This window comes from Anthonomus grandis, chromosome 7, assembly GCF_022605725.1.
Source record: "Anthonomus grandis grandis chromosome 7, icAntGran1.3, whole genome shotgun sequence".
Classification (NCBI taxonomy): Eukaryota; Metazoa; Arthropoda; class Insecta; order Coleoptera; family Curculionidae; genus Anthonomus; species Anthonomus grandis.
In genome coordinates, this window is record NC_065552.1 from 21,070,617 (window position 1) to 21,085,031 (window position 14,415).

A 14,415-nucleotide genomic window follows, 5' to 3' on the forward strand; every position below is an offset into this window, starting at 1 on the left:
GTGGATACCTCTACAGGTTCATTCCTTATACGGGAGCAGCAGAGAAGAACAGTGATATTGGACTTGGTGCGACTGTAGTTGTTGAACTTTTGTCAATTATGAAAAATCCGCAAAATCATAACGTCTTTTTTGATAACTTTTTTTCATCCTACAAGCTCTTATGTCTTTTGAAAACCAAAGGCTATTTTGCCACAGGAACGATTCGCGAAAACAGAACCAGTCATTGTCCTTTGGTTGATAATAAAGTCATTTCAAAAAAAGAAAGAGCACCTATGATTCCTAATTTGATAAATCCACACAAATTTCATTGGTAAAATGGAACGATAATTCTATTGTCACGGCAATTAGTACCCATTATCATGTAGAACCTGCTTAAAGATATAATAGAAAATCGAAAAAAGATGTGTAAATCCCACAACCAGCTGTAATTTCAAGATATAATAAATACATGGGAGGAGTAGATTTGCATGATAATGGCGTGGCAAATTATAGAATCGGTGTGATGGGTAAAAAATGGTGGTGGCCACTATTTAAAAATACAATAGACAGTACTCTTGTTAATTCCTGGAAACAACACGGTGAATCACAATAAAATGTCACAACTGAATTTTAAATCATTCATCGCCGTACGCTTGTTAAAAACAAAGAACTTTGTCGCTAGACCACTTCTATTAGAACCACCCAGTGAAGTGAGGATTGATCACTCTGGACATGTAATCAGTAGGACTGACTCCCGAAGAAGATGTCGTGTATGCAGAAGTGAAACAATTTATATTTGTGAGCGTTGCACTATTTACTTACACGCTGACTGTTTTCGGCAATAGCCCTTAACTCTATAAGCCGTTGATGCGTTTACGCAACACCACTTATTTCAGAAAGTAGCAGATTTATTTCTTTTTAGATTTCACATATGTATGTGTTTCTGTAATGTGTTTTCATAATTAAAATATATAATTTAAAAATTTTAAGTTTTATTCAGTTAAGTTTTATTAAGTCTAAAAAATACTTCGATGACTTTAATTTCAGAAATTAAAAAAAAAATAAAATTGTTTTGAAAATTCCTACAATGACTCCTCATATTCCCTCAACTGCTTTGAGCATCACTTCAAGGACTCCAAAATTATGGAAATTATGTTAAAAAATTCAATAAATATTTTGAAATCTTCAAAAAATTACTTCCATGACTTTATAAGAAATTCCTTTGAGTGCTTTGAAAATTTCAAGAAAATTATTTACATGAATTCAAATTTCCTTACAATCAGTAGAAGAATATGGAAAATTCTCTGTAAAAAAATCTCCAATATCTTTAATTTCTCTAAGTTAAGAAATTGCTTCAAGTGATTTGAAAGACAAAATAATTTCCATGACGCCAAATTTCAGAAAATTATGAATTTCAAATTCTTTCAAAACTTCCTTTAATGACTAACATCTTTTAAATTATAAGAAATTTTTAATAAGCTACTCATATGTTTGAAAATCATAAAAAATCCATCCAGACTGCTTTGAAAATAAAAAAAAATTGTGATTTTAAGTGCCTGAAAATCGATAAATACCATTAAAATTATTGAAAATCATAAGAAATTCTATCGATTATGTTAAAATTTCTTCAATGACGTTTAAGTTATTTTAAACCCATATACCTGGAAATCAATACATTAATTTTCAAAACTCTCGAAACTTTTACAGAATTCTTAAAAAAGTCCCTGAAGTGCTTTAAAAATTTCAAAACATTATTTCTATGATTGCAATATTCTGGAAATCATAAGAAAGTCCTTCAACTATTTTTAAAATCACAAAATGATTTTACAAAATAATTTTGCAAGGTATTTTAAAAAATGCTAAAACTGCTTTGGGATTTTCAAAAAAATACTTCTATGACTACTTAAGCAATCGTAAACATCAAATTCCTTTAGGAAATTCCTCTAAGTGCTTTGAAAATTTTAAGAAATTAGTTCCATGACTCCAACTTCCTGGAAATCATAAATTTCTTCAAGCGCTTTGAAAAATTCAAGAAATTATTTCGACGATTCCAAATTCCTGGAAATCATTAAAAAATCCCATCAACTGCTTTACAAATCACTTCAATTCCTTAATATTATAAAAACCTTGTCCACGCACTTCATTAAGAAAAAAAATTAAATAGAAGAAATTAAATAAAAGAAAAAAATTAAATAAAAGAATAGCAGATATTTTAGATAAGTTGTAAGGAAGATTGACCAAGTTCATTTACCTTTTTAGTTGTGAATATACGGAGTAGAAAACTGCTTGGTTCTGGCTTGTGGTCTCCCAAATTTCGAGACTCACTTAGTTATGCTGAAACGTTTTTTCCTCCTCCTGCCAGAGATCTATGATTTTTAACTTAATCAAGGGTTGTTAAGGTCGCAGTTTTTGCCACTTTCATTCTTGCACCACTTATCCATCATGTTAGTGCACCAAATTTAACTGATACAAAATTTTTTGAATATTTATGGCAGACCGTGCATGTAAGTGAGAATTAAACCCATTTTATTAAAGTAAAACACAACGGGATGCGTATTTACGAAAGTATTTTCGCCGTAAGTGATATTTTCATTCTGTTTCCTTATTAAACGCGCGTAGATAAGAAACGGCACATTTACTAGAAACCAATTAATTGCAAATACGTGCGCTAATGCATTTAAGTGATTCACTTTTGAATCGCAGCTCTGGGGTTTTAAATAGAAATTGGTCTATCTCCGATTTCCAACTTCCTTATGATTGTCTTACATTCAAGAAAGCAATCAACTAAATTGCCACATACTGTTTACATTTAAATTATTCAAAAATAGAGTTGTGCAAGCAAAGAATGGCCGTAAAATATTCACTCTAAACAAAAAACATGTATTTTTTGTGCCCCATATATGGTATTCGCGGCATGTACACAATGTTAATCGCCAACAAATTAATGAAAAGTGGGGTACAGTCAGAACCCTGAGGTGCCCCTTATTGCACATCAAATGATGTGAAGTAAGTCCATTCTATCTTTAAGTTTGCAGCAAATTAATGAGTGAGACTCAAAAATGATAGTATTAAAAGCTTTAGAAAAGTCAGAAAAGATACCATCCAGCTAAACTATCCTCACCAAAGCCCTATTGCACCAAGCTTTTGATAGTTGTAGAACTCTTTTAATATCTTCATTATTGCCTGGCTTAAAGGCTGAAATAATGAAACTATGCTTCCAAGCTTCTAGAAAAGTTGACGTTTGCAAGTGAGCTATATCGAGCACTCTAAAGAATCTGCTATTCTGGAAATCATCATGCAAACATAACCATATAGTAATAACTCATTATGTCCTGAATATTAATCACAAACAAAATGAAAAGAGGTGGAAAACAGTGAGAACCGTGAGGTGCTCCAGACTTAAAATCGGAAGGATATGAAATAAAGCCACTCTATCTTTAAGTTTTTAGCCCATTAATGAGCCACGCCTCTTATGATAGCTTTAGCTCGAAAGTAATACTGTCAAAAGCCTTGAAAAAGGCAAAGAAGATAACATCCAGTTAAACTCTCACCACGAAGGCACTATTGCAGCAATTTTTAGGTAGTCGTGTAGCTTCTTTATTAAAAACCTTACTGTCTGTCGTTATTTATTTACTATTGCCAAACTTAAAGATTGGCAAAATTAAACTATGCTTCCAATCTTCTAGAAAAGTAGATGTTTGCCAAGGAAAGAGAGCTGTATTGAGCACTCTAAAACATCTGCTGCTCAATCTGCCTATAAAGCTGCAGCTTATCAACAAACATAACCACATATTCATATTCATTATGACCGCAATAATATTCGCAAACAAATTTAAGATAAGTGAGGCATAGTAAGAACCCTAAGATGCTCTTCAAGGAACATCAAGGGATATGAAGGAAATCTATTCAGTTTGCAGTCAATTAATGAGTGATAGCCACGGCCCCTCGTAGCTTTGCCAGCTTTAGTTTAAAGTTGATATTGTCAAAAGCCTTGAAGAAAGCATCGAAATAAACTCTTTTCAGCAAATCACTACTAATCGAAATAAAAGTTAGATATAATGAAGCTATGCATCCAAGATCCTAAAAAAGTGAAAAATTTACAAAGGCAAGTAACCTCTATCTAACACTCTAAGGCATCTGCTGCTCAATCTGCCAGTAAAGCTTCAGCTCATCAGCAAACACATAGCCATACCCCTTATGTCCTCAATAATAATTGCAAGCAAATTGAAGAGAAGAGGGGCCTAGTAAGAACCCTGAGATATTCCAGGAAGGAACATTAAAAGGACGTGAAATAGATCCATTCAGTTTGCAGTCAATTAATGAGTGACAGCCGGTCCCCTTTAGTTTTGCCAGCAAAAGCCTAAAGTCGATACTGTCAAAAGCCTGAGGAAGTTCGTGTAGATAGCATCGAAATAAACCGCTCTCAGTAAATCCGTATTGCACTTTAGATAGTTGTAGAACTTCCAAAGGCTGATTAAAATTATAATTATATGCTTCTCAGCCAGAAAGGTAAGTTGAAAAATAATTTCAGCTATAAAATTTATATTTATCATGAGTGTATTTAAGACAATGAAATTAAAATATAGATAATATATTAGTAAACATATTTAGAAAACTTACCTCAACGTTTTTCGCTCTTCGAGCAAACCCATCAATGGTCCTAAAACAATTGGCCTTATCATTGACATTAAAAAATCCTACAAACTTCCTGTCGAGACTCATCTGAGCAATTTCGTCAAAACCAACACACTTCGCTTTATTTCTCTTAAAACTTCTTCTGAAACTATTTCTTGAGGGTACTCTTGGAGAAAATCCATTCGTTTCAGCCTTGGCACCATTTTCAACTTTACTGTTTCTACGAATCGAATTGCTGCGTGATCTTACGATAGTACCATCAGCTTCATCACTTTTACTTTTTTCAGTGATCTTCTTTTTGAAAATATTTACGGTACAGTCTTCAGATGTCTTTCGCAAACCGCCTGCCCAACCAGCTTCGTCCACGTCAAATATATCCAAATGCCTCATTTTGGCAGTTTTAGCCTCAGAAGCTTTGGTGCCACTGCTAAACAATCTAGAAGAGACATCGTTTTGCTTCTTAATAGCTTCTTCGGAGCTTTTTGTTTTATTATCCGAATCAATAGAATCTGATTCACTAAAATTCTCAGAGCTAACACTGGCACTTTTCGGTTTTGGTGGTATAGGAGGTGGTTTCCGCACCATTTTACTTTTAGAACCTCGAAGCGAAGAAGTTCTCTGAAATGGAGAATGTTTTGCTGTACCGTCAACCTCAGAAACTTTATCGGTACTGTTGGTAATAGTTTTTCGGGCTTCATTGTTTGTCAGAGATTTGGCTGGACTTGGCTGGCGTTTGATGGAAGGCCATCGTTGAAGCTGGCTAGGTAATTCTGGATTCTCTATGGGGGTGTAGTTTCCATGGCCATGGGCACTTCCTTTACATCCGGTGTGTTGTACGTTACGTTTCTTAGGAGTTGGCGATAAGACCTCGCTGCTTCTTAATGAGTTAACGAATGTTGAAGCGAAATTGATCATTTTTATATTGTTTATCGTTTGGGGTATTTTAGAGTTTATGTCACAATCATCTACAAGAATTTTAGAGTATCTTTGATATTTCTTTTCCTCTGATAGATTCTTGCACCACTTATCCATCATGTTAGTGCACCAAATTTAACTGATACAAAATTTTTTGAATATTTATGGCAGACCGTGCATGTAAGTGAGAATTAAACCCATTTTATTAAAGTAAAACACAACGGGATGCGTATTTACGAAAGTATTTTCGCCGTAAGTGATATTTTCATTCTGTTTCCTTATTAAACGCGCGTAGATAAGAAACGGCACATTTACTAGAAACCAATTAATTGCAAATACGTGCGCTAATGCATTTAAGTGATTCACTTTTGAATCGCAGCTCTGGGGTTTGGGGTTTTAAGAACCCTGAGATATTCCAGGAAGGAACATTAAAAGAACGTGAAATAGATTTATTCAGTTTGCAGTCAATTAATGAGTGACAGCCGGTCCCCTTTAGTTTTGCCAGCAAAAGCCTAAAGTCGATACTGTCAAAAGCCTGAGGAAGTTCGTGTAGATAGCATCGAAATAAACCGCTCTCAGTAAATCCGTATTGCACTTTAGATAGTTGTAGAACTTCCAAAGGCTGATTAAAATTATAATTATATGCTTCTCAGCCAGAAAGGTAAGTTGAAAAATAATTTCAGCTATAAAATTTATATTTATCATGAGTGTATTTAAGACAATGAAATTAAAATATAGATAATATATTAGTAAACATATTTAGAAAACTTACCTCAACGTTTTTCGCTCTTCGAGCAAACCCATCAATGTTCCTAAAACAATTGGCCTTATCATTGACATTAAAAAATCCTACAAACTTCCTGTCGAGACTCATCTGAGCAATTTCGTCAAAACCAACACACTTCGCTTTATTTCTCTTAAAACTTCTTCTGAAACTATTTCTTGAGGGTACTCTTGGAGAAAATCCATTCGTTTCAGCCTTGGCACCATTTTCAACTTTACTGTTTCTACGAATCGAATTGCTGCGTGATCTTACGATAGTACCATCAGCTTCATCACTTTTACTTTTTTCAGTGATTATCTTCTTCTTGAGAATACTTATGGTACAGTCTTCAGATGTTTTTCGCAAACCACCTGCCCAACCAGCTTCATCCACGTCAAATATATCCAAATGCCTCATTTTGGCAGTTTTAGCCTCAGAAGCTTTAGTGCCACTGCTAAACAATCTAGAAGAAACATCGTTTTGCTTCTTAATAGCTTCTTCGGAGCTTTTGGTTTTATTATCCGAATCTATAGAATCTGATTCACTAAAATTCTCAGAGCTTACACTGGCACTTTTCGGTTTTGGTGGTATAGGAGGTGGTTTCCGCACCATTTTGCTTTTAGAACCTCGAAGCGAAGAAGTTCTCTGAAATGGAGAATGTTTTGCTGAAGCGTCAACCTCAGAAACTTTATCGGTATTATTGGTAATAGTTTTTCGGCCTTCATTGTTTGTCAGAGATTTGGCTGGACTTGGCTGGCGTTTGATGGAAGGCCATCGTTGAAGCTGGCAAGGTAATTCTGGATTCTCTGTGGGGGTGTAGTTTCCATGGCCATGGGCACTTCCTTTACATCCGGTGTGTTGTACGTTACGTTTCTTTGGTGTTGGCGATAAGACCTCGCTGCTTCTTAATGAGTTAACGAATGTTGACGCGAAATTGATCATTTTTGTATTGTTTATCGTTTGGGGTATTTTAAAGTTTATGTCACAATCATCTACAAGAATTTTAGAGTATCTTTTAAACAAAATTCATTCTTGGTTGGAGGATTACGTATAACCTATTATTAATATTTTAGGGTTAACGAGTAATGTTAGACGTAGTAAGGTCTGCAGATGTGAAGCAAAATTTAAGTGACGATAACTCGTTCACTGCATTGAAAGAAAAAATATTTCGATTGTACCTGGAGTCTGTCCCTTAAGAACTTTCACGGGATCTATCCATCGCAACCTCTTTTCACAGTGCAACTGGATAAAAAAAATAGATCTATGTAAAGGGCCACAGCTAGGCCTTAAGACTAAGTTCAACATAGCCTTAAGACTATGTTGAACTTTCCACCCGTGGACGGGACGTGAGACCATGCTAATATGTGATCGCAGGCTGTACAGTATACTGTACTCTCCTTCTGATGAGCAGTGACTATCTGGAAGCTACGACAGTCGACTAAAAGAGCTTCGTGACCAATCTGACCTCAAATAGGTCTGCATTGGTAAACAGAACCATCACATGCACCGGGTATTATACTAGCTAAAGCACACATAGCTGGGACCTCTGCCTGTCTCAATAGACCATAACTGCGTACAAGGAGACGTGAAGCCCTTGGCTGCCCAATATACTTTAAATTTAAATTAAGGCGCAGTTTCAGAGAAGAAATCAGCTACGAATGATTTTACAGCAAAAATGATTACGGCTCTAAATGAGACAACATTTTTTGTTGGTCTGAGCAGATCCTTTAATCAGGGACGGATCCAGTGGGGGGGAAGGGGAGGGGGGAGGGGGGCGGTTCTAGGGTCCAGAAATATCGGTCTCACGAAAAATACCTCTATCACGAATTCATAAAGCATTTTCTGCAAAATCATCTTGAAAAACTGCATGAGTACAAGTTCGTCCAGGGATCACGCATTGATGACTTTACCTCACTTATAATAATGATAATATTGATCCATCCATGTGATATACGTATTATTATACAGATATATAATCCAAAACGAGTGTGAATCTTCGGCAGCGGTTATATTATACAGCGAATACAATTTACGATTTATCTATAATACCATTATTCGAATAGCGCGCCAATGTCACACAAGTCCGCAAGACAGCTACTATGTCAAAAATGTATACTACGTCTTTGCGCTTAAAATGTACTATGTCTTTGCGCTCATCAAAATTGGTTGGAAAAATTGGAGAAAGGCTTTAGACAGGTTTAAAGAACATGCGGCGACAAAGTATCACGACGACGCGACGCCAACACCGATGCGCGCAACTTCAAGCTCATTTATGAAAACAAGAAGAACGATGTCATAACTGACATTGATGTAAGACGAAAAAATTGCAGATCGAGAACAGAAAGAAATTAGTGTCAATTATCCGTACAGTCTTATTTTTTTGTCGACAAGAAATGGCCCTTCGAGGTCGTCGAGATGATGGTGCTATGTCCATGGATATGCCGGAAGATAACGACGGAAATTTCAGAGCTCTCCTACGTTATGCAGTAGAGTGCGAGGATGAGTTTCTGCGAAACCACTTGATGACGACTGGTGCTAATGCAACCGATCTAAGCTATAAGACACAGAATGAAATTATCGAGGCTGGACGGGAGATAATTACGAATGAAATAGTAAATCGTGTAAATAAGACAAGGTGTTTTGCAGCCACTGCCGATGAAACGACTGATATAAGTGGAATAAATCAATTTTCTATTGGAGTCCGGTATGTATGTCATACGAGAAGATTTTTTGTGTTTTGTACCTGTAGAGGATGTGACAGGCGCAGGACTGGCTAATACACTGTTAACATCGTTGAAAAAACTTAGCATTGAGATTCAATACATGAAGGTGAATTCGCATTTCAGTGGACTTCAATGTCATAAATAATTTTCAAAGGAGAAAATAATACAATACTGACGATGATCTTTGTTGTAGGTTATGATGGAGCACGAGCTATGAGTGGAGAGTTCAAAGGATGTGCAGCTATTGTTCGACGGACGGTCAAAAGAGTCGTGAGTTTCTTTTGAAATTGTAACAAGGCTGGAATTATTTAAAAAAACAACCATTCTTAAATCGAAGACTGGCGCCAAGCAAACTCGTCTTCTGAAATTTTGCGAAACGCGTTGGGTCGAACACCTCGCATCACTTAGCCTGTTCTACGATAGCATAAGATTCATTGATTCCACTCTGGAAGAAATGGACGAGCTGAAAGTGAAATCTGATGATGTGCAGCCAAATGAGCTACTTTCTTCTATTCGAAAGCCACAGTTCATAATTTAATTGGCAGTGCTCAAACCTATCTTTAGATTAACTAAAAGTTTGAGTCTCAATTTACAAAAAGAAGATTGTATCTAATTAGAATAATATCGATTGTGTGTTGTATCTAAGTAAATGCATTGAATACGCGAACGATGTCTATGATGATATAAAGGACATGCGTACAAAGGTAGACAAACGAGAGAAATTTTTGAATCACAGATTGCTGAATCGATTGAGACCGTGCTGACGGTTCCTCGATGAGCAGGACGTCAGAAAAATCGAGACAACTATGCTGGAAATGCTGAAGAGTACTATAGGCGATCAATCTACATTCCATTTTTGGACAAGTACTCTGAAGAGCTTGAAACAAGATTTTTAAAGCAACGAGATCTGCTTTCCATGATACAAAATATTATCCCAGCAGAATGTGCAGAGATTGATGAGGTTGAATTGGACAAGACCATCTCTGTTTACAAAGAAGTATGGCCAAGTGAATTTACTGAAACAACTGAAGAAACAAAATCGGATTTGAAAATGTGGAAAAGATACAGAGTAGTTTTCGAATTTCTGCAACTTTCATTTGAAACTTTTGAATAATACAAAAATATATGTATTCTTTCAGATTTTGCGTGAAACTTCCTGTCAGGGAGCGACCGAAAACATTTCTCGACACTCTCGACGTGTGTGATGAGCAGTTTTACATTGCGTAACAAGACTGGAGAGGAACGACTCAATGGGTTAGCCTTACTCAATATTCATCGTGATATTCCAGTGACTAGTGACCAAATATTGGATATACTTGCAAAAAAGAAAAGAAGACTAGATATTACTTTGTAAATGCTTTTGTTGACTATACATTTTATTTTTCAATGATCATCGAGTCACGACAATTCTATCTAGATGATCATTGAATTATATTGAAGGTTTTTTATTCATCTCACGTAGGCCTGAAGCTTGATTTAGAAGCACACTCAAGACGTCAACCTTTATGTCACGATACCCATAAATTATTTACCGAAAAAACTGATTTGTATTGAAGATTGTAATAAAATTATGAAAAAAGATATCGAATTTTGTTGTACTTCGCAGTATCATAGTTTTCCATTGAACTATAGGTTAATGCAATATCGATGAAAAATCATCGAGATTGAACACAGAGAAATGAGTTACAGAAAATGCAACAGAACACAGAAAAAAATAGTCGTAGAAAATCACTATACTTTTAGTGATTGTCATTTTGTTTCTTAATCTGTTGAAATTACTGCTATTGCATCTATTCTTGCTTATTATTCAGGCAGTTAGCCTCAAACAATAGCAAGTGTTCCATGAAGTGTCAGAATACGCAACACATAGTACTTTTCTCTGGATTACTATGGAGTATGTAGACTGCTCATCTCTTACCTTAATATCTACAGTGCACTTACATTGTACTCAGCAAAACAAAATGGTCATTCGTGAGGGGATAATCTTAGATTTTTTTCGATGGACCCCCCTGAAAATATTTTTTCGATCGTCCCTGCCTTTAATACAGTGAACTATGAACTACTTTGCGAAAAACTTTGTTTTGAGTTTAAACTGAAACTAAGTTTTGAGTTCTGTCTGAACCTTTTACTAAAATATGGATGATCATTTCAACCAAGCAATAATTGAAGCAAGTCAGCGATACTATTTTTTTAGCATTTTTATACATAGGAATATTTCGATCCCTGTAGACATCACTAGCAAATTTATTCTGCAATGGCCAAATATCCAAGCATTCGCATGTAATAGAAAATCATTGGCATTTAACCTTAAAGAGAAACCGTAATGCTTTATCGATTTTCTATGTTCAATTTGGTGTTCGTTCAATAGGAACTTTTAGCTACGGTTATCTTTTTAACTTGTGCCCTTAAGATTTGTTATTATAAGTTAGTACATTGATTTCCCGCACGCAAGAGCTGAGTTGGACCAACTTGTATATTATTGCTCTTTAAATTTGTTAAGAAAGATGAACATATGATCCTGACAAAAATTATATTAATATTTAGACACTGCATCCAAATGCAATTACCTTTTAATTCACTACTTCTCAGAGCATTTTTTCCTTTTTCTTTAGTTTCGTTCCTTCTCGTCTTAGGCACTAGTTCTTAGATACTTTAAAGCAGATGACCGCATAAATTTCAAAAAAGTTTTGCAACAATTATTTACTTCAAAATACTGAAGACGGAAATATAAGGGGCATGGAGTGGAATGGTTTCAAAAGATTCCATGCAGATATGCCTCTCTTTCTGTATTAAATCTGTAACTAGTCAAGACCAGGTGAAGTATATGGCAGATAAAGATGACTAAACGACCCTTGACAAGACTACACCTACTACTGCCCTATCCTAAAACCCTCTTAAAGGCCAACAAGAAGATTGGTCCCAATTTGCCATTCAGACGTGATTTCTATGGATCGGCATGGACAAGATTATAGATAAGCCTATAAGAAAGAAAGCACTAACTTTGCGACCTCTAAAGGTACATCAGTATGCCTATTAGGCATGTAAATCAATAGTCACCTAACACACAACAATTCTACAAAGTGAGATGGGAAAATTCACGGGGGTGCACAGAAAGAGAAGGGAGGTTCTTCGTCCTCTTTTGCAGGCCCTTTTGGTCGATAACCTGCAGGTCACCCGGTAATCCTTGTCATGGAAGACAATTGGCATTTATTTAATCTTGTTTACACTGTGCTTCACCGTCATCACAATTCAAGCAGATTCATTATTCAAGTTTTCAGGCGCCAGACATGATCCACCTTCTTCAACGGCAGTCATCAGGTTTCTATGTCAAAGCAATCAATGCAAAACCATTCTTACACGGTGAATAATAAATAACTTAATATTAAAAAAAAGAGTTGCGTAAAGTTGCCAAGGTCGTTACCGGTATGACTTAACTCTTATGGAACATATGGTCTAAATTATTTATTAAGAAGGAGGTGTACAGAAGTGTGGACAGAAGAGGTAAGACGATTATTAATTTATTTTGGACCGGTACGTGTTGGTTTTGCAACAGGTTTATTAATTTATTAGTGTAAACAGATTTTGTACTTGGGAAGGTTCTTATTTGGGTAAAGATTTTATAACCGGTTCATTATCAGTGGGTCAGTAGTGTATATTATTCAATGAGTTCTATTAATGAAAGTAAAAAAGTTTAGTTATAATGATACTAAATTATTTATAGTTTTCATTTGTCTCAGAGGTTCCGAATAATTGTTAGCTGACCAATTGGAATACCGTCAAACTACCAATGATGAGATTCTTAATCAGAAAATGACAAATATTTACTGAGTCAGACCCACTCAATCAAAATACTTAGTGTCAGGGTCAACTTGAATCCCCTCCTTCAAAAATCAGCGATAAAATCGTCATTAGAGCATCAATGACGTGATGACAATCCATGACAATGACAATGACAATCCATATTTGATCACTCGAAAAAAATCTAGCAGTTATGGAAGTTTCCTTGGATTATTTTAAGGCATTTGATATGTTTGGACTTCGCATTGGTTTATCTTAGGTTTAGAGAGAAAAATAGAAGATAACAAGTGTGTTGGACAATTGAAGACTCAGGAAAGTAGCAGGCTTCTATAACTTTATTTTATATTTTCATCTGCAATTTATTGTGTTGCCTTGACCGATCATCGTCTTTCTTCTATTCTCGCCTCCTTGTTTTGGATCATATCTACGTGAAAGTAATTTGTAGTAAACAGAATTTATCGTTAATTACTCAATCGTACACCTGTTACATAACAAGAATTAATATTAGCTTTACGTGAGACAACACAAATATGCATATCTAGTAAGAATAATAATTACTTAAATGATGCTAGTTCTTGTAGAATGTAGAAGATAAGATTTTTGTTCACGTAGTAAATTTCACTTATTTCTAGGTAGTAATATAATGGAGTCAATAAGTCAAGAAAGCATTGCTAATTGGTGCCGTGAATTGGTTAAAACGTGAAAATAAGCTGGGTAAATATTGAGGTTTAATGTCGTGCTTACTTTCCTTTTAGAGATCAGGAACTAATCGAAGTAAAAAATGCAAATTTTGATGATTTTTCAGATTTTTTATAGGGCTCTCTGAAAAACAAAATACAGTGCATCCCAAAAGTTATGTCTAAATTCATTTAAAATTCAGGGGTGTATTCGAAAAAAAAAAACGCTCGGACCCGTCAATTTTTATTTCAAGTTGCGCACAGACACATCAACTTCATTTTTTCAAATGAAAGCACCTTTTTTTATTTCATCTTTGAATTTCGCGTGGAATTCTCCGTATGTTTCATGCATCATGTCCTATACCTAAAGTCAACAGTTATCGGAAAAAAGACGATTTATGTAACAAATAAAAAAAGAACAAAAATTAACTTAAATGTTCAAAATGGTTGCCATTCACGGCTTGACAATATCCACGGCGATCAATAAAGTCTCGTTGCACATTTTCAATCATTTCCGGAGTTATGGCGCGCACTTCTCTGCGAATTCTCTCTTTCAAGTCGTCTAGATTATTTGGCCTATTAACAAATACCTTCGACTTGAGGTGTTAGGTCAGACGACCTAGCAGGCCATTCGATGGGTCCTCTCCTTCCTATCCACCGATTGGAAAAGGTTTCATCCAAAAATGTACGCACAGTGGCAGCATAGTGCGGAGGAGCGCCATCTTGCTGGAAAATTAGTTCTTCGTCAACATAGTCTGGGTCCAATAGATTTGGAAATAAAGCTAGTAATGCTGGAACTAATTCAAATTAGAGAAAATCGAGATACACTTGTCCCGTTAAAGTCTGTTCAAAGAAAAAGGGACCTATTACTCTTCCGCGCACTACTCCACACCACACATTTAGTTTTTGAGGGTACTGGGTGTTT

General features: G+C 35.5%; 1 protein-coding gene across 5 annotated transcripts in view; it reads right to left on the reverse strand.

Moving 5' to 3' along the window:
- LOC126738415 (unconventional myosin-XVIIIa) overlaps positions 1-14,415 on the reverse strand; it is a 563,322-nt gene that overhangs the window by 266,512 nt on the left and 282,395 nt on the right. The window contains exons 2-3 of one of the 5 annotated variants that reach the window (XM_050443745.1): positions 7,187-7,284; positions 4,600-5,481 (exon numbers count right to left, since the gene is read on the reverse strand). The exons of 1 other annotated variant lie outside the window; for it this stretch is intronic. In XM_050443745.1, the coding sequence (XP_050299702.1) occupies positions 4,600-5,481; positions 7,187-7,234 (930 nt within the window). In that variant the 5' untranslated portion in view covers positions 7,235-7,284. Of the gene's footprint in view, positions 1-4,599; positions 5,501-6,301; positions 7,285-14,415 lie in introns of those variants that run through there. 3 more of the 5 variants (XM_050443744.1, XM_050443742.1, XM_050443746.1) reach the window with 3 other exon arrangements.